We start from the raw sequence: 21,655 nt of genomic DNA, 5'->3' as shown, positions 1-21,655 counted from the left end.
TGGATAATTCATTATTATTAGTACCATGAAAAAGCTCCGTTACATATTTATCTGTGTGCATTTGCATGTGTGTGCACAAACGCATTTGTGAGTCCAGCTTTGTGCATAGCATTGTGTGTGATGCATGTGTGTGTTTCCGTGTGGAAGTGTGTGTTGCCCTCTGTTATCTAACATATGCATGTGTGTGTTCTTACCCGGCAGGTCACAGCCAAGGACCTCCATCCTCATGCCGATCCCAGCTGGGGACCACCTCTCTGGAAACACTCTGATGTACTGGGCGACTATCTCATCAAACCTCCGCACCTCTGGGGTATCGTAGTGACCGTTCCCCTCGAAAATCTGGAGAAGAGATGGAGACACAAAATGATGTTATTTATGTGAGTGCTTTCCTGTTTTTTATTTCACACCAAGTACGGATGAAACATTTCCCCTTTAGTATAAAGGATGTTTTCCTGCCAGTTTTGACATCCCTGGGTTCAATTTGTGCACTCAACGGGAAAATATGGCAAACTTCTGTAGCCGGCTCTGCAGATGACAGCTGCTTTTTTGACTGCAGCTCAGCACAGCTAGATCCTGCTGTGTTTTCACAGTGCTGCTTTAAAAGGAAACATGTTAAAGTATCATTGCTCGTCCCAGAGTTTGTCTTAAAGCCAAAGCTGTCTGAGCTACAAAACGATGAGTGATAGGTTTTACTCCATGTTTGTTTGAAATCTGTCAGAGTGGGCGCACTGACAGCATTGAGGATGAGTATCCTAAGACAATGGAGCACGCTGCAGAGGAAGTAACATTTGTCGTTTCACCACTCCACCATTCACGTCTAATTGTAAAACAATAGCGAGATTGTGAGCCTGTCTCTCCGAAGTCATAAAACACTTCTAATCAGCATTGTTTCCACACACAGTGTGACACGTGTCATAAAAATAACAACAGAGACCGCGCTTCCTTTGATTTTCAAGTCATTTTTTGAGGCGGTTTGCGGCAGCCTCTGGCAAAAACACAAGATTTATTACAAGCGGAAAAACTGACTAGACTCCTCCACCGATGCTCTCAAAATGTGGGCTGTGAAAGTTTGATATTGGTTTCATTAATTTAATTTTATCTTCTCTTTTTCCCGTTTTTTTGGGAATTTAAAAAAAGCATAAGATGAATTTCCCAGGATGCTCATTTAACAAGACAGGCAGATGAGAGAGAACAGGATTTTAGCATCAGGAGAAAAGCCAGACGCTCAGTAGTGCTATTAAAGCGCTTTAAGACAGAGTCTTAGAAAGGAGAACAGAGTTTAAAGTGCCCTGTCTCACTGTGCGTTAGACTGCCAGCCGTGTTGAGTGGTGATGCAGGGAAGACATTTTTAATTAACACCCATGAGAGACAAATAGAGGATGAGTGAACAAGAGAATGAGATGAAGAGAAATGCAGAGAGCGGGAGTACAGCGGACTTAGAGGGAGACAGAAGCAGGGAGAATGAGGAGTGAGGTGATTAAGTTGAATTATTATCAGAGCCGAGGCTGTAATAAAAAGGTTTTCTCTTCCCAAAAATGACAAGGCTGAGAGAACGAGAGAGAGACAGAGGCAGAGAGGGGAAGAAAGAGAGGGAGAGTGAGGAGGGATTGAGCTGAAAGGCAGCTATAAATAAACTACAAATGAGGGAGAGCTGACAGTGACAATCAGAGAGAGGATAGTACATGTGTTTGTGTCAGACAGACAGAGAGGATATGTGTGTGCGTGTGTGTGTGTTCCCCTCGTTTACCTTAGCAAACCCAGTCTTGCTGTCAGTGATGTACGTCCAGTCTTTGCCAGTCAGGCTGTGCGCCAGTTTGTACTTTCTGACAAACGCTCTGTTCTCAGCGCTGGTGCTCCCCTCCAGTCCTCGAGCACCCTGGGTAATAATGCCACGCACCATCTTAGGCACACCAAGGTCCACCTGAAACACAGAAAGATGCTGGTTTTACATTACAGAACTATAAACAAGCTTACAGGTTCAGAACTAGATGATTCCCTGCATTTCTTGAATGAGCCAAGCCACTGACAAGCTTGTCAGTTGCTCAAATGTAACCACAGTGTGAATCACCTCCTGTTGTTGTTTTACAGTTTGCCTTTTACAATTTTGTTCTAATTTCTTGATTTAGCCTCATCACTATCTGAGTATTTATTTCTTAAATGTTGCTAAAACCTTTGGTACAACTTTTGTATGATAAAAAGTTACTTCAGACAGGTTTTGGGCTTCAGTATCATCCATTCTTCAGCATGGATTTTCTCTTCTTCAGCAGCTTGCGACAGTCATTGCGACCGCTTCAGTTAATGGTGTTCATTGTTTTGGGCTTGTTGTTTAAAGAACGAGTATTATGCTGTTTCACATTTTAAGACATATTTATAATGTTAGGATGTGGGATGTCCATACTCAATGTGGGTGAAGTTTCAGATCTGTAGGTTAAAGTATGTTGGAGTCATCCCCCGGCTTCTCAGCTCTGTCTGCAGACTGCTGTGAACGCCAGGTTTCACACAGTTTTTTTATACAGTGTCACAGCAGGCTTTAGAGAGCTGGCCAATCAGAAGAAAGTTGGTTTGTAGGGGCGAGATTTCTTAAAGCGACAGAGCTGACTGAGTTGTTTCAGGCAGAGGCTGTATGAGGGCATGCACAGAACACCAGTGTGAGAAAAATGCTGAGGTTTTTTTTTACTGTAAATGATGCTAAGCTACTCCACAGGTATCACAGAGGGAAATATAAAGCTTGAAATTAGCATAATACCCCCCCTTTAAGCCTTTATTTTGATAGGATGACGTATTTTTGATACATTTTAGTTCTAGAAACTTCCCCCCACAGAAAGTGGAGAATAAATTAAAGCAGAACAGTTGACATTGACTCTGAGTGTTACATTATGTTTGTTTCTGAGGTTGAAAACATGGCAAAAAAAGATACAGACTGACACATAATGAGTCTTATATTCTACATAATGAGGCAATATTTACTTCCTGATGCAAGGCGAGGCAACAAAATGAGCACCACCAGTAGCTTCTCATTCCCAGAAACAGTCTCTTTTGTAATTGAAAGCCACTTTTGTTAAAACAAGAACACTCATTAAGTACAGTGTGACGTACCTGCAGCCATTCTTCTCCAGCGATGGGTTGTGTTGGATTTGGAAACCAGCCCGAGCGGCTGGCCACCAGCCTGGCTGCCCCCGTGGAGCCGTGGATGTCTCTCATGGACGAGGCGGTGATCTGGGAGTCAGATAGCAGCCCGGACAACATGCCCTGCAGCTCTGAGCAGGGGGCGTCTGAACAGGAACACATGGTGAAAAGTTAATTTACTGCTGTGGATCTGAAGCAAGAAATAAAGCTTTTGATTGTTTTCTGACGTTACAGTAAAGTTGAGCTCTGTTATTAAAATCAGCTCACAACAGGAATGTTGGTGCCTTCAGCTTTTTTCTCATTTCATACAGGTCAAAGTGTTGTTTGAAAAACATTCTTATTGTTGCAAAGAGCAGCATCCAAGATTTGACAGTGAGCAGCCAAAAGTCAGTGATTAATGAGGTGTCTGAAGACCAAGCCAAAGTTCAAACAACACAAAATCTAAAAAGTGTGAAAAGGACACTGAAGTCATCTATTCTTGAAATAAAAGGTTGATGTTGTAGCTTTGTCTCTAATTACCAAAGTTACACAGCAGAATAACAGAATCTATTAATCTGTTCTTAAGTCCTTGTCTGATGTTCTTTTCTTGCCGTCATTTATTGCTTTTATTTATTTACTTATTTATTTATCATTTAATTTTCAAACCTTTTATCTGTTTTTATTTTCTCTGATGTGACGTCGCCTTTTTATTATCTTTTTATGGTCTTTTATAGCTTTTATCCTTTTATTTATATCTCTTTATTTGCTTTGTTGCTTTAACTGCCTTTCAAGATCTGCTTGTTTTATCACTTTTATTCCTTTTGTTTGCATTTATTCTTGTTGACCTTTAGCATTTGCATGTTGTTCTTGCCTTTTGTTGAATTTTCTCTCTTTCTATTTTCTCTGTTTGGCCTTACTGTTGAATGTTCTGTATTCTGTGATCTTCTGAATTCCCACCTTCAAAGCACTTTGTAGACATCAGTTTTTAAAGGTGCTATATATTAATAAAGTTATTATGATTATTATTATTTTACTTATTGATATTTATTATTATCATTATTATTATCATCAATAATAATACATTGAAAAAACTTGTAAATGTTTACTGTGGAAATTCGTATCCAAAATCTGAGAAATCCAAACATGAAATAAAATGAGATGCAGCCAGAAAGGTGGATATTAAATGTAACAGTGAGTGATAGGCATTTCAGGTCATTATAATAAATCACACACACTATGTTTGCTATCCTTTAGAGCGTATTAAGTTGGACTTGAACAAACTATGAGAACTCAACTTCTCTGCTCTTATATCGACCAAGTCTAAATGTGGCTAAATGATGTTACTTCATTGTTAAACATCATGTAATTAAGAGAAACTCACCATGAATGAAAGTGATTTTAAGGGCAGGAATCATTTGGTATCATTGTTTGATCTCATTTTGCAGCCTGATCGCAACATGAATTGTTAAAAGCAACAACTGGTGTTTTGCACTCCACTGCTTCCCATCAGCCCATTTCATTATTTTCCTCTCTGCTGCTGCAAAGTTGATGCATAACTTTAACCAAGCTACCAAAGGGGATCCTTCGTGGGGAATTGAGCCAGAGAACTCCCAAACGGAGGAACTAAATGAAAGCATGTTGCAGATCAAAGCGATGCTGCTTATTATACTGACAAATGTGCTTTAGTTTAACAAGCATCAGAATATGTTATTGCTTTGAATAACGATAAAATAACAAAGATAACAAAACAGAGTGACCATTTTTATATGATCGGATAAATGAAGAGACAGAATATGTGAATGGGAAATGAAGGGAAGAAGAAGAAGCAAGCTAAAAGGTTAGGAAGAGGAGTTAAAGGACAAGGAGGAGATAAAGAGATAGACCAAAGGTCAAAGAGGAAGATCGACTAAAGAGAGAGCGAGTGAATAGAAAGGGTGCGAAAGATAAAGAGAGAAGACTTTGAAAGAAAGAGAGGGAGCGGATTGACAGTGAAGGGTGACGGTGATTGATGGTGACATTCTTCGGGTCTACACGGTGATGAATGTTTAATGTCATGACGTTTGCACCCACCGCCTCACTTTGGTAAATAATGAATCAACAATAAACAACAACAGCTTAAGACAGGCTCAATGAGCTCCCTCAAGCTTTATAATAAAGCTGATTAACCAGAAGAAAAATTCTATTATTGCATTGTTTATTCTAAGTTTGTTATTTTTGCATCTGTCTTTGTAAGCAGCGGAACTGCAGTAGGCTTTTTTTAATACAGGGGTGCCGTGGGAGTCGATTAGAATATCATCTCTGGAGAGGAAAGCAGCAGAAATACCGATCACACACCAGCGTGAGAGCCGTACTGTATATATAACACACACACACACACACACACACACACACACATACATGCACAAGCACAGAGTTAAATAGTCAAGGTCTGAAAGGCTGAAACACACTTTCACTCGCACACGCTCTGATGTTTAGCCCACACATGAGCGCACACACACTCCCACTGTGCTTTTACTGATAACAGGATCTTATAAAAGCTGTGAAGTACACCATTGAGGCTCTACCTTACTGACACACATGCACACGCCTGCACACACACACACATGCAGTTTCACAAACACGCACACTACACAAGCCTGGTAGGAAAAATGATAAAGGTGCTAAAAATAAATGATTGATAGGTGCTGCAGGGGCTGAAATAAAATGAGATTAAGGAAGGAGAGAAAGGGATGGAGGAACCAAGAGTTGAACGAGGCAGGGGCAGAGAAGATTTAAAGTGAGGCAAAAAAGGGGGAGAGAACGAGAGACAGCGGGAGGAAAGTGGGAATGGAAGCTTTCAGCAAAGGCGGCGGAAGGACAGAGGAACGAGGAGAGGGAGGAAGAAGGAAAAACAGAGCGACAATGAAGAAGGATAGGTAGAAAGAGGGTAAAAAGTAGAGGCAGAGACATAAAAGTGTGATTTAAGTTAATGACATGTCACTGACTGACTGCTTTATGTCCGCCTTTATAGGCCTGTGTAGGGCATTATCACATCCCCCCTGGCAGTGTGGTCGGGTGTGTGCTTGTCAATATGTCTATGCGCAGGATGGAAAAAAGAAGAAGAAGAAAAGATACTGCATAGCTATTAGCTGCTATGTTTGGTTATAAAGTTCCCTCTGCAGTGTTTCCCTCAGATAAGTAACACACTCTCCATCCAACAGAACGCACACGTCAAGATTTTACATATAAAGTCAGGCTTTTCCTCAGGCTCAGGATGGATTGCAGACATTACGAGGCAGCAGAGATGGGCAATACACTAGGAAAAAAGGAATGGCCAAAGGATGTGTTGAATTGGTTCACACTGGTGAAGGTATAGTGCAAAAAGAAGGGTGATATATAGTGCAATTTCAGCTGTTACAATAGGGTAAAAAATAGCCAATTGGTAGACAAGAACACCGGTAAAGACACCTGATATATGCCACTTTCCTGTCATTTTTGCCTGCACTGTCTCTCTCTATTGCACACACACACGCATATGCTGTATCATATTTTTTTGGTGTGACTGTGATTTGTGTGGGTGCTGAAATAGCCCTCCTAGATAAGAGCATATCTGTCCCTCTCAATGGCCACTACGATGGCTGCAGAGAGAGGCCCTAACCTAATAATGATACAGTGAAGCTGGGACACACACACACACTCAAATGGATTGAAACACTCTCTCTTTTACCATTTCTATAACACACACACACACACGCACAAACAGAGACAGTCTAATTAAGTTTTATCTATTTATAGTATTGAGCTGATTATGCTGGTTGAAATCGTGTTTGTTTGCCAGGGCTGCAGATGAAAGCTGAGAGCCTGTTACTCTCTGATGTTATCACCCACACATCACACTAGTATTATTCTATTAGGACTGAGTGTGTCTCTTTGTGTGTGTGTGTGTCTGTGTGTGTGAGTGGGAGACAAAGAGGCAGGATATGTATATGAAAGAGCGAGGGGGCAAGAGTGTGAGTGCACATGAGGGCGGGTTTTTTGTGTGGATGTGAAAGAAAGAGAGGCAGATGACAGAAAGGCGAGGGAAGTATGAATAGAATTACTGGATGGATTGATGGATGGATAAACAGAGGAATTATTTATCATTAGGGTACACAGTATAAATGACGTGAAAAAAAGACTCTTTGACGTTTGGTGGTTCTTTTTCAGGACATGTTTTCCGAGGGAGTTGTTTTTATTATGACCCACCTTCTGACCCCATTAAAGCTAATATATCACTGGTATAAGTCTATCGTGTTTGCACAGGAGTGAGTCCCATGAGGGGCCAGGAAAAAGTCTGAGAAACTCTACAGAAGAAGCCGTTTCATCTTTCTTACCCGTGATCTGACAGCCGTAAAGCTCGAAGCGCAGTGCGATGCCGTTCTTCCACGTCTGAGGTCTGATTCGTACGAAGCGGGCCAAGACCGGCTGAGGGATCCGATTGAGAACTACCTCCGTGGCATCAGCATTGGCGTGGAAAACCTACAGATAGAAACAGATGGGATTTAGTAAAGTAAAACTCAGATAAATGTCTTTCTCTTGTCACTTTCACAGAAAGGGCTGAGGCCGAGTAAGTGACACATATATCTTTTTATCTATTTAACTTTATTATTCACATTTTGTAGTGCTAATGTGTAAAATTCAACAAGTGAATGTGAACCCGGCTGTTAGGGGCCATCAGTTAAACACCAGTATGTTTGCTTTGTCATTGTAAGATTGTTAGCGTGTTGATGTTAGCCTTTAGCATGGAGTACTGCTGCGCTTAAATACAACCTCACAGAGCCCCTTGTACGTAAACTCATACAGTAGCCATGCTCCAATGTCATTTGTCACATTTGAGTTTTGGCTGTTAAGTTTTAGTTAATGGGAAAAATAACTAAAAAAGAGTCAAAGTTTGGAGCTGAAATTGGACTGTGTTTAGCCTAGCTTAGCATTAAAACATGAATTGGGAGAAACTGCTAGCATGGCTCTTTTCATGGTTGAAAAATACCCACAAAAAACTCTGCATCTGACTTACTGCAGGAGTAACATGGACTAAAGCAAAAGTTAATGGGCAACAGGAAGTATGTATCGTTCATACCAGACAGTTTTGATTGGAAAACTGACTCAGGACAACATTTAACATGAGTTATCTTTCTCTCTTTCGGCTAGAAGCACACACTGTCCGTTAAGTTTCTGTGAACAAAGGAAGACATAGTGCAAATGTTTTCTTACACACTCTCACACACTGAGACTGAGGGCATGCAGTGTGTAATAAATCAATCGTTTAAGTATGTGGGAGAGCATCCTCTTCTCACGTCCTCTTGACTTAACCGCACACACACACACAGACACACAGACACACACAGGAAAGCATTATGTTTAATCCTTCACGCACTGAGAGCAAAGAAAAACACACGCTGTTGCCCCTCAACGCACAGGCACACACATTGCTTCCAGACACAACTGTCACACGCACACACACAGACACACCACAGCACACATCTGCCTTACACAGCTCAATCCCCAGCATGTGCACACTCCACACACACACATCCTCTGAAAACTCACGCAGATAAAAAGGAAATTGAATGCAAGCGCACATGGCCAGAAGCACTCTTTTTGTCTCTTGACACCAAGACTTTATATCTCTGACTATCTGACAGAGTGTCATGTCTCCCTCTGTCTGTCTATGACTACCATCTCTGTTAAGCTCACCACAGGAAAACACAGCTGGGCTTCCTCTCTTCTTCTCCCTATCATTTCACGTTCAATCTCCTCTCTGTCTCTCTGTTTGACATCTCTTTCTCCTCCTCTCGCTGCCACAATGATATACTGCTGTAAATCTAAGAAGAAAAACTTATCATGTTGTTTCATTAGAGAAGCTCAAAGGCTGTTTTTTTTCCCCTCTCATGCTTTTCTATTATGTTTCATTAGTGCTGAAAACAGGGCATCGAGTGTTTAATACAGAGAGCAGCAAATCTCATTCAGCAGAGCCAAAGGCCTTGCAATTACTTGCTTGAGTACTCATGTGTGGATGTTCGCTTGTTTTAGGAGTGTGTGTCTCCCTCTGTGTGTGTGTGTGTGTGTCACCATTTTTCTTTCCTGTTCCAAATCCATTAAACAACAGGACCTGTCAGTGGTGACAAAATATGGATGAAAGGGGTTTCTTACTTCCAGGAGCAGAAGCAGGCAACCAGGCCAGCTGGGAATTGAACCTGTGACCCACTGGGTGAACTTGTGCCCTTACAGTGGCTCTAATACCAAAAAGTGTGACCAGTTAAATGATGGAAAAATGCCGAAAGGCCCCAAAGACTTAATGTGGAATGTGGAAGGGGACTGTAATTACAAGTGTATATGTGTGCGTGTGTGTGTGTAGGGGTGTCAGTGTGTAAAAGTGTAATTATGAGTCTCACTCTAAGGGGTTGGGGGCTGGCGGGTCCTTTCTGATTTCCCTTGGTGCGTGCTGAAACATTTCCTCAGCATATGTGCGCACAGACACACACACAAACTCACAAGCTTGAATGTATGTGTGTGCACATAAGAGTGTTTGCACTGTTTGAGTGTTTGATTGTTTGTGTGCATTTGTTTGAATGCTTAACCTTGTAACTGTCCTTTAACAGCTCTGTGAATGAGTAATGCTTTGCAAGTGTATGTGTGGGACACTTCTGTATACACTGTTTCTAAACACAAATCTAGCATCCATGTGTCCCTATTTTGTGTTACCGAATGCAGCCGTGACTCTATCATGTTTAGCTTGATGCAAAATTCGAACCGTTACCACTTCTGTTCTACAATCTCTTCAGTAAAGTAAGATTGCCCAGGTAGCAGAGTAGAAACATGATAAGAATTTGCCAGCAGAGCTCACCAACACAAACACTTTATCTTTATGAGAACTCTCAAGAAATTGCCTCTTAAATATTTTGAATCAGAGCCAAGCTGGCCAACTGTCAGCACTGAAATACGTTTTTCCACACAGTGCATTGGCATATTTTGTACTGCTGTGGTATTCAGTTTTAACCTCCCTGCTTGGCCTTATCAACCCACGTTGGAGCGATCACTCGCGGTAAATGAAATGTGTGAAACTTGTTATTTGTTAACATGCAAAAATCTGTCTGCACTTCAGTGTTGGAGAATGAGCTGCAATATTAAAAAGGGATTAGCTCTCTTCCCTTCTATTCATTATCTTTACCGCTTATCCTGTTCATGGTAGCGGTGAGGGGGTGCTGGAGCCTATCCCGGCTGTCATTGGGCGAGAGGCGGGCTACAACCTGACCTTAACACCAGTCAATCACAGTCGTTCATGCTCACACTCATGCTGCATTCCAGACAACTGGGAACTAGAGAACTTACCATTGGTAATTTCCGACTTCCAAACTGTGAAGTCTGGAATGCAGCATTTTTCCGACCTCCGACTAAAAAAATTGCTATGGAACGCCATTCAAAGTCGGAGTTCCAACTTGTGAAGTTGGAGCAGATTCATCTACCCTGACTTCACCATCAGAATTTGGAAATTTCTCGAGTTCCCAGTTGTCTGGAACGCAGCATCATACCTATGGGCAATTAAGAGTCACCAGTTAACCTAACCAGCATGTCTTTGGACTGTGTGAGGAAGCCGGAATACCAGGAGGGAACCCACGCATGCACAGGGAGAACACGCAAACTTCAAACAAAAAGGCCCACTTTGTCCAAACCGGGACTCGAATTAGGAACCTTCTAGCTGTAAGGCGACAGCGCTAACCACTGCACCAACGTGCAGCCTTTGCCCTCTTTTAATACACAGAATATTGCTTACCTTTCTAGGCATGCATTATGATGCAGTTCAATAGTTTACATCATAGAAGGTAAAGTTAATTACTTACTTAATGCCAGAGATGTTTTTGTTACAGAATATTCAACAGAAGGCGTCCTTAAGGCTCTGACTCTGCAGCGAGAATCCACAGTGAGGAGGTGTAAGAGGATATGTAGCATCTCTGAGGTCTTAAACTCCTTAATTCACTGTTAACAGACTCTTTCTAAAAGGCTTCTACAACAATCAGCTAATGGACTGCACCCAGAACCCAGCTCAGGTTATTGTGTGAGTGAGAGAAAGAAGGAAGAGGTGTTAAGTTAAGCATCTGCTCGTGGTGTCGGCTTCCCTTGTCTCTTAACACAGGTGGAAACATCTGAGCATTAAGAAACCTGCACACATTAACCGTTGTTTAGCAGCAATGCTATAAGAACAATGCCAAGCAAGAAGAGCCTTCCATATTCAAACGGTGCTTTCATCTCTCAGCGGAGGTCAAAGGTGACAGACATGTACTGAATGCTGTTTCCTCCTTCATTTACACACACCTGCTCTGCTGAATAACAATAGTGTGCGGAGCACAAGGACACACGTTGTGTATCTGCTTCTGGTTTGTAGTCAGAAAGAAAACTAACCAGGCCTAACGTGTAACTACAGGAAAGGAAAGGAGTATGACGAGGAATAGGTTCACCTCATGGGAAAGAAAAGAACAGGTGTGTGTGAGTTTGTGTGTCACCCTGTGGGGCGGCAGTCAGTCAGCCGGTGAGGACCAGCGCAGACATGCTGAATAATTCAAATGTCCGTGCTGTGTGTGCTTTGTGTGTGTGTGTGTATGGATAGAGTTATAAAATAGTAAAACAGCCCCCATCTCCTTTAATTTCATCACACAAGGACAAACACACACTTCAGGGAGGTAACCTGTGTTTGACAGCTGAATCCAGGTGTGTGTGTGTGTGTGTGTGTGTGTGACAGTACGCTGCACAAATCTCTCAAACCAAATGACACATATCAACCTAATATTATCCCCATTGTCCTCTTCCTTTTCTTCCAGCTTTTCTTTCTTTATTTGTCACAGTCTTCCCTCCCTCCCTCTCTCACCTCACCTCGGCCGCCCTCCTCCAACTCCATCGTTCTATTTTTTTTAATTCCCCCTCTCCTGACATCCTTCCAGGCTGTGATGCTGGGACCTCTGATCTTTCCGGAGGGATTTGTGGTCAACACCCCTGTCTGCTATTCTCATTATTCCTCCTCTCCTCCGTGCCTTCGTTCATTTATCCATCCCTCTTTCTTTTGCTCCATGCTTCCCCTGTGAACACTTCTTTTCCTCCCCTTCTGCCTCTCTCCTTCACTCACTTGTTCCCCTATGAACCTCACTCTTCTCCCTTTGGTTTCCACCTCTCTTCCTCCCTCTGCACAGCTAATTTTTTCTCTCTATCACTTCAATGCTTGACTGGTTGACCTTTTTGCTTGTGTTTTTCTCTCTGTATTTCTTTCTCTCAACTTTCCTACACGTCCCTCTCATCACCATCCCTCTCATTCCACCCACGTCTCCCTCCTCTCTCCCTCTCTCTTCATCCATCCTCCCTCCCACAGATTAAGGTGGGAATAGGAGGTTTTGGTCTTGGCTGAGGTCCAGTGTTGTAATGGCCACAGACAGTGAGTCAGGAGGGGGATGCGTAATGACATTTGTACCACGTGGAGCTTAAACGTACCTCAACTAACAAAAAGGTCCCAGAGTCCTCCAGAAGAACATTCAAACTGAGGCAACATTATTTGTCAACCTCAGACCTCAGGTCAATGAAAATCGCTGCATTTCTTGTCAGGTGGGCAACCTCCCATAACCAGGCCCACGGCCAATTCCGTGCACTGAATCACAAAACAGTTTAACTGATAGTGTCAATTTTTCTTTCTTTCTGTATTAAGTTCAAATGTGTGTTTTCCGGGTGCCGGTTTAGCTCAGCGGTTAAATTGGCGACCATACACAGAGACTACAGACACAAACATGCAACACTAGCCCTTTTAAGACTGCGTTTCTGCCTTAGCGCTGTAACGAAGCTCCGCCGTTATGCCGCCTTTATCATTTTACATTGGACCAAGCAACATTGGCCCAGTGTGTTTTTACATCTTGTCCGGCGTTGCAGAAGCAAAATGAAAGTGTAAACAAACAGCGCATGCTTCAAATACACACGCATGGCGCTGTTTCGCCCTGCCGGCTCTGCTGTTTACACAGACGCCATTTCGCCTCTATCACGTCTCAGAGGCGGAACGACTTCGCCCCACCGTTCCGCCTCTGTGTGTTTTACATAGAAGCCAGAACCTAACAGAGGTGTAATAATCCCGCCTTGAACTGGCAGTGTATAAGGCGCTATAGTCTGGATATCTGGGAAGTGTGCTCCCACAATTAGCATTTCTTGTGATACGTGCTGCCAAATAGAACGAAATTGAAATCTTTGAGATAAGCGCTTTAAGAATAATAGCTGCTGAACACCCAAACAGTAGAAAATGTAATATTTATGGATCAAAAGGCAGATTAAATAAAATACAACTTAAAACATGGAGAAGCAGCTCTTCATTTTTGTTCTGCGATGATGATTTATATTTTATACTTTCCCCCCGCTGTGTCTTATACTTTGCCCATCTGTTTGCTTCTACCCCTCTTCCTCTGCTGCATGTCTTGAGTCAGTACCTGTCATTTGGGAGCCTGTCGGTACAACGCAGGAACAAATGTTGTATGAATATTACTTCTCCTTCTCCGCAAAACATTCCTGCGAGTTAACATGTATTCCATATGTTCCATCTGGTTCAGCATGGGCCTTAATGACACTATCGCAGACATTACAGATCACACAAATCATCAGGATGCTGGGCGACGTTAGCTCCGCCTCTTTGGGCTGGCTCCCAGATGTTAAAAACCAAAGTCTGTGTGTGTGTGCGTGTGCGTGTGTGTGTGTGTGTGTGTGTGTGTGTGCATTGGCTGCTTTATTAAGAGTAACTTATCAAATGCTAACATACAACGTTAAAGAGGGTGAAAAGATGCATGCATGTATTTGCATGTGTCTTTGCTTTTAATGTAAATGATTGTGTTTTGTACTTGTGTGTATTTGTGTGAGCACAGACTGCATGCTATGATCATTCTTCTACTTTTCCTATTATCCATGTGGCTCCCATTAATTTTTGTCCTCCTTTAATGCCTCTTGCTCATAAAACACTAATTCAATAATTCTTCCAGATTAACACACACACACACACACACACACCAAACCGACACTGTGGCCAAGCACAAAAAAGTAATTTGTTCAGGCAGCGAAAAGTTGCCTGTCTAAATCATGATGACTTTCTCAGGAACATACGGAGGGAGGGAGAACGGATGATGGAGTGTCGGGGGAGGCAAAAGAGGAGACATGGAAAAGAGTGCAAGAGAGGAAGGATGAGGTGGATGAAGATGTGTGGACAAGGAGGGAGGACCTGATGGATGCAGGGATTTGCAGAGAACTAGTGACGGGGTGAGTGAATGAAAATGTCAGTGACATAATGAATGGATAGCGGACACTTTGAAGCTGGTTCAACAAGTTGGACAAAAAGGATTTGGGCACTTTATGTTTCCCTTGCTTCGGTAAAAAAGCTACAATCTTGAAAGGAGTCGATAAATTCATAATTGTACATGGCTTTCGTGCGAATTAAAGTTCAGGAGTAGACAAATATTACAACTGCTCCAAGATCTGCTCTCCATTATAAAAACCATTTCCTTGAGTCGTCCAATGAAATGCAGACATGGGATTTTACACACCCAAGCTATAAAACACTCTGCCAAAAGATCTTCTTGGCTGTTGCTTTTGAGTTATTTATATTCTTTCTAACATAAAACACACATGCTCGCTTACACCCCGAAAGCTGATGGAGGAAAGTTGGGAATGCAAGGCCCATTCAGGTTAGAAGGAACGCCTCGAAACATTAATGACCATCACTTTCTTCACCTTTCCCTGCTCGAACTTCCCTCTTCTTCTTCTTGAATTGTAATATACAGACTTGGATCCAATGAAGCAGCTGACTACCAAGAGCTGAGCCATCAGATTGCTGCACAGACTGACCCTCCAGGGGGGCCGAATTGCACAAAAGACCCTTACCAGTTGGTGTGAGGTTGTGCATGTGCGTGTGCTCGGAAGACAAGGGAGGGATATTCCACTAGAAGCTGGTGCTGATGTATTCCAAACCCCTCCTCCTCATCAATCACACACATGCATAATCACATGCACGCCCATACACCTCTCTGCATCCCTAAGCATTCGGCTCTGAATGGCTTTCCGGGGTCATGAGGGAATCATGGGGGATTATGGGTGGTGACACCAACAGCTAACCTCAAAACATCATCATTAATCTGTCTGTATTGTTGTTGTTTCATATCCTGCTGTCATCTGACTGAATGGTGAGCGTATTGAGTAGTTGGAGGAATGCAAAATTGTTAAAAACAGGTGGATTCACCAATTAAATGACCATTTTTTTCCTGTGTAATTAAACCGTTCAGTAAGCTTAATAGCCGTACACCTGATTAAAAACGTGCTTTACACTCACTTCTTTGTCCCCCTCATCTTATTTATTTATATTCTCCCTGTCTGCCTTTCTTTCCAACATCTCTCTGTGTTTTATCCATCAATTACTCCTCTGTGAGTTCGTTACAGCTATAAGCCTTATGGGATCTGCAGTCCACAGAGGAACCGCATGCAGATGGTAAGATTGAATCTCCTGTTTCCCTCTCGCAGCAAAAAGCATTGAAACGTATGCATCTGTAAAAGTGTGTGTGCATGCATTAGCGTTCATGGAGGGGAGATGGTTTATAGCACAGAGCTAGACATGGCGTTACACCGCAGGACAAACATATGTGACCGCTATAGCAGTGGGCGCACGAGTGTGATGGAAAAAACAGCCACAACCACTGGAACGCTCCTGCACTTTAATTGCAGTTGCAACCATTTTAAAGACCCTCAGTACAGTCTGCTTCATTTCTACACAGCACCCCCAGCCTGCAGCACACTCACTGATGATTCATCATGCTTTAACGCCTCTGAGAGACGTGGCTCAGAAACCTGTTCAAGCAGGTCGACATTAGGCAGAAATCTGACCAGTGAGTAACAGAAACCAGATGGGATGTGAGGCGCAGACTGAGTGGTGCGAGTGGAGCTGCGTTCAATGATGTAAGGTATCACTCTGTCTTGGAGACGTGTGCTGTTTCTGGCTTGGTCGTAAACCTTTAAATGAAGCCAACTGAACGGCGGTGGAATGGCTGTAATTGCAGACACCGGTTGGATTCTGGGCTTGTGGTCAACTCTTGCTGCATATATTCCGTCTCATGCTTTTCTCGGCCTCTTTAACGTGTGTGCATGTCGAGGCGTGTGTGTCACCTAAGAGCATCCAGACTTTCTCCAGTCGCCCTGATTAGTTTGTGGTCAAACTCATGGCACGAATATGTGCACGTGCGAGCCTACCTTGTGATTCTTGCCGTGTCTGTAGATCATCCAGTCCTCTCCATTGGTGCTGACCTCCAGCTTGAAGGTGGTGACATGGTAAGCCTTTTGGGTTTCCTTTGAAATGGCGCCTTGCGTAGCAATGCCTGTTAGCACCTTCAAAGTATGAAGGTCCACCTGTTGATGGAGAAAAGAGAAGGAAATAGAACATAAAGATCATGAGCAAAATGTTAAAGATGCTGCGTCATGTAGCTGAGACGTGATCAGTTGGCTGGTTCCTGAAGGAGGGTCTTGAAGCGGAAGCAAAAATTGTTACAGTGGCAATTTTTGTGTTGACTTCTTAACAAAAACTTAAAACCTAAACTAATAATAACTGAATAAAAATGGAGACCTGATTCCTTGACCTTTCCTGGTTAGAATTGAATCCCTACTTTGTAATCTTAGCCCAAAACCCAGGCTATACAACCAACCAAATACCCTTATTCTGGAGCTCCAAAACATTTAAAGTTACAGAAATATACACCTGAACTTATCAGCATCTATAACTCACCTTCACCGCCCTCCCTCCCTCCCTCCCTCCCTCTCCCTCTCCCTCTCATCTCTCTCTCTCTCACTCTGCTCTCCCTCTCTCTCTCCCGGCAGATCGATAGTAATGACCCGGGGCTCATTTTAATTTCCTCCCATACAATAGCCATAATCACCTCCCCATCCTGATTGTGGAGGCTACGCTACGTGTCCCGAATGCTGCTAGCTGTGTTGCATTGAACATGGACACCAGTGTGTAATAAATGCAGACTCCTTTATTTCCCTCGAGTAGATACACATTTGTTTGCTCCATTGTGCCCGAAATTGGAAACTCAAGCTGAAAATGGCTCTTTTTTAACAAATACTAGAAGTAACAAAAAAGATCTTCACAATATGTACAGTTGTTACAGTTCATTGTCAAGAACTTGGCACACCAACTTGGCAAATGTTTCACATCAGTATTCCCAATCTTTAAGGCTTCAGTTTACACGAGTGATGCTCTCCGGTAAGCCGGGACATTGACAGATAGAGACACAGGCCTCTATCTTACAAACAGGGTTTTATATGGAGGAGAATAAAGACTGCAGACAAAAAGAAGATGCAGACAAATAAAGAGCAGAAGATGAGAAAGGTTCTATTGTACGTTATAAAATATTTTCTCCGCCACTGGAGCCGTTGAAACCTGTAGATTAATCAGAACTTGTGTGTGTGTTAAAGTGTGCCTGCTGTGTGTCCCACTGGGGTATAGTACAAAACACCGGGGGAGGTAAAATGCTGCGCTTGTTATCTGTCAGAGAGACAGGTGTTTTAGATTACTTCTAACACACACACAGACACACACACCAGAATACACACACACGCGCCCCGGCACGCTTAGGGCCAGACAGAGATCCACCAAGACAACTAATCGATAGTCCGGAACTGAAGACAGGAACGAATGAGAAGAAGAAGGGTGAGGAGGAAGGGAAAAAAGAGAGGGAGAGAGAGAAAGAAGAGAAGGAGGTGAAGAATGAATGAATGAGAGAGAGAGGAAGAGAGAGAGAGACAGAGAGAGAGAGATGCTAAGTGAGCCTTCCCAAGGCTTCTCATCAATCACAGAGTTGTTAGAATAACGGAGCCACCAGAGCTCACATCATCAATCTGCACCACACCTCACCGGACCAGAGCAGCTTAGAGTAGAACAGAATAGAATCAAATAGAATAGAACAAACCAGGTTATACATTAGAAACATTTAGAATAGAAGAGAAAAGAACAGAATAAAATAGAATGGTCTAGAACGGAGAACAACAACATGAGCTTCTACAGAGAACGTGCCTTAGAGAGAGATTTAAACCACACACGTGGCTCTTGAGCCAACATAGCAACACACACATGCCTGAGCTGCATGGGTCACACATATCATCAAACACACCCTCAAACTCACCAACACACACATACATGGGTGCTCAGGCACACACTCCGTTATTAGAGACTAAGGGGTCCAAGATGCGAGAAGGAGAGGCATGTTGGCATTTATGACAGCTGCTTGTCAAGACAGGAGCTTGCACACAAACACAAACGTGTGCACACGCAGACACACACATACAGGGGCCTTGCTCTCGGCTAGGTGTTAACGCAGGGGAACAGCTGAGAGCCTCTGAGGAACGCAGCCACCTGACCACAACGCCGGTGACCAGAGCGAGACGGAGAGGCAACGGGAGGGAAGCAGAAACTTCATTAGCAGCAGACTGTCGAGCCGATTTCACGCAGAGATCTGATGTTTCACCAAAGATAACATCCAAATCAGGAGTTTTTCCACTGGCTTGATGATGATACATGAATCTGATTTAGAGAGAGGAAAATATGGAGAGTCGTTTAACTTATTCATGTTAAGCAAAGTCTTCAATGTCAGCAAATGTATCGAGTAGGCCGGAGAGAGTGAGCTGTCAGCTGCAGACGAGGTGAGACAGGAAGGAAGCCTGATGAGACTGATGAGACCTTGGCCTCACGCTGCCTCCTGGCTGCGGTCCCTTCCTGTGTTTGCTCGCCCACATTTTGGCCACAGTGGAGCTCAGACAATCAGAACTACTGCTTCCATTACACATCTGTTTGTGGCTATCTGTGGATATGTCTTTGTCCTAAAACAATAATAGATGAGGTGTTTGTCTGGGTCTTATCTCTCACTGGGTCCTGTTCTGTTAATGAGACAAATGTTTCCTTTTTTGGAAGCGGTGAAGTTTGTTATCACAGGCTGGGAATAAAGAAACTCTATATCTCTATAGCTTTTCTGTGGCACAATTTTCCTGATTTAAAGGACCAGTTGCCGATTTTCAACCTCAGTTCTGTCATGCTATCATAGGGAGCTAATGCCATTATGGTAGAAAAAAAATGCAAAACCTCTAAAACGTGAAACGCGTCATCTGGCGGAGGCCAGGGAGCTTGCTAAACTACACTTCCTCAATCTCGGACGCCCCGCCTCTGATGTCATGTATCGTTCAAAATCATCAGGTTTGAAATGTGGACAATTTTTTAGACAATCCACCGGTATATTCTCGTCGTATTTCGGATTTTGTACCACTCTGACCCATTACCTGCAGCGAAAGCGGTCGTATTTCACTCCAGCGTCTCTCGCTAAGCCGTTCCTTTCAGAAGGAGGGGCGCAATGCACGCTGGGTGTTGTAGGAATGTAGAATGGGCATAGTCACGAGCTGTTTGTACAACTTTCTCCACAGCTTTGGCGCCAATTTCAAATACAATTGCTTCTATCAATTTCAGAGAACACCAGCTTTGACTGACAGTGGCTTTTTTTCAGGGGTGAACTGCTCCTTTGAGTCAGGAAAACTGAATGAAGCAGCCTCTAATCTAACCACTTGGTTTAGGCAACAATTTGAGTTTCTGGCTCTGAAAACTCGCCCTTTAAAATTGTACGTAATAATGAAGACTGCATCATATATTAGGTGCAGAAAGGGTTCTAACAGATAACTTCAATTACAAATCAAACCTGAAATGATGTCCATTAAAAAAAATTTAATACAAACCAATAAACAAAACCTGTATGTCTTTTCAAGGCTTCTGTACAAGATTTACACCCAACCAGATAATGTGTTGCTTTCAGGAGGCGTCTGACTATAGAGTGCCTGGCAGGCTTTTTGAAATCCATTTCTGTCTGAGGGTGTGAGTGAACCTCACACTCCCTTTCCCCTCTCACCCAGACAGCCTCATAACTCAGCCTCGGCACAGGGATGGCACAAAGTTGGCACTGTGATAGAATACAGGAAACAATGCCTTACCCAGGCATCTCGCTGTTAAACCTCGATATCACTACACCTCCCACTCGCTCGCTCTCACTCACTCTCTCTCCCACACACATACACTGACGTAAATATAGCTGTGGTGGAGTTATTATGTGTGACTTGTCAACACAAGAAAAGGGATGCTATAAAAATAAGAATGCAGGCTGCTTTTAGTTAACGCAGAGTAAACTTTTGGGGATTAGGATCTTTGATTTGGGCCCGATCGGAATGAGAAAGTCAAAAATCCCCAAACATAATGAAAACAAGCCTTTGGGGGGGGGGGGTTTCATCAGGAGTCCCATTTGTGGTTGTTTATCACCAACAAAAGTACTTTGGCAAACTTTAGGGGAAGATTGTGTTCATGTTTTTTTGGTTAATGGATTTTAAACATGTCAGGTCTTATGTTTCAAGTGATTTTTTTCTATATGAACCAAGAACATGGGCTTCCCTGAGATTTACAAGACATTGCTGAAGTCTAAACATAATGCTGTAACCACTACAAGTCGATATTGTAATGCTAGATTGGTAGATGGAGCACTTGGAGCACTGGGTGTATATTCAGTTCATTAGATAGACCTTTGATTATGTGTATTGCCATAAAGCATGTGAGAAGCTGGGCCGAAAATTAAACCATAAGACCCTTTGTGACAGTGATTTTGAATGAATTGAGTACCCCTGAATCCTACTTTGTGTGTACCAAAGCTCGAGGTCGCCAACCAACAGTTGAGCATGAACTCATACCTGTATGTACTCCCTGTTGCTGTCTTTGTTGGGTGTCCATCCGTTGTCGTTGTAATTGAGTCGGGCCTGTCGGGGCAGCCAGTGTTCATCGTAGAAACTGGACGAGGCCGTGATCTGGTCATCTGTGATCTTTCCTGACTCCAGACCGAATGCACTACTGCAGTGGAAGGCTACAAGAGGATGAGAAAAGGAGAGAACGTGATTAAGACTTACATTCTATCTTTGATTTTAAATTCTTAAATAAAAAACGTGGACTTACTTTCACTGACTTCCTTATGCGTCATGTTGTAGCGGGCTGAGAAGCCATCTTTAGCCACAGCCATGTCGGTGTGGAAGGACAGAGCGAGGATCCCAGTGGATGACTGGATCTCAGGAGGAAACCTGGTCCCACAGTATCGACCAATCAGAGGGCCCACTGTTGATCAGATAGAAGAAATATTGGATTAGCCATTAGTTGGTAGAAAATCTGCCAAGAACTTGTATATATAATTTTCAGCTATAAGTGTTTGACCTATGACACTATAACCCCTTTCATACATGCACTGCACCCCTGAAGATATCCCAACATTGTCCGGGTGGGCTGCATGTGTGAACGCAAACAGCTTTGTGTCGACTTTTTCCTGCTAGCCTTCCAGTAAAACGTGATGAAGAAGGTGTGCAAATGAGCCGATATGCAAACACAGCGGTAATAGCCAGGAACATTCACCATGAGCGAGTGGGAGACCACAACAGCATGTTTGCAAACTGGAGAGATGAAGAGATTCGGGCCGAA

General features: G+C 43.1%; 1 protein-coding gene across 1 annotated transcript in view; it reads right to left on the bottom strand.

Moving 5' to 3' along the window:
- Positions 1-21,655, bottom strand: part of LOC138592073 (neuropilin-2-like) — a 103,799-nt gene that overhangs the window by 41,914 nt on the left and 40,230 nt on the right. Inside the window, exons 5-11 of the mRNA XM_069662690.1 lie at positions 21,143-21,298; positions 20,884-21,053; positions 16,366-16,521; positions 7,458-7,602; positions 3,097-3,272; positions 1,748-1,921; positions 195-339 (exon numbers count right to left, since the gene is read on the bottom strand). Coding sequence (XP_069518791.1) covers positions 195-339; positions 1,748-1,921; positions 3,097-3,272; positions 7,458-7,602; positions 16,366-16,521; positions 20,884-21,053; positions 21,143-21,298 — 1,122 coding nt within the window. The remainder of the gene's footprint in view (positions 1-194; positions 340-1,747; positions 1,922-3,096; positions 3,273-7,457; positions 7,603-16,365; positions 16,522-20,883; positions 21,054-21,142; positions 21,299-21,655) is intronic.

The sequence above is a fragment of the Semicossyphus pulcher genome, unplaced genomic scaffold (assembly GCF_022749685.1).
Source record: "Semicossyphus pulcher isolate SPU_LCO1_2020_fin unplaced genomic scaffold, fSemPul1.0.p SCAF_15, whole genome shotgun sequence".
Lineage (NCBI taxonomy): Eukaryota > Metazoa > Chordata > Actinopteri > Labriformes > Labridae > Semicossyphus > Semicossyphus pulcher.
The sequence above is the reverse complement of the archived record's forward strand: the minus strand, read 5'-3'. Positions and strand labels throughout refer to the sequence as shown.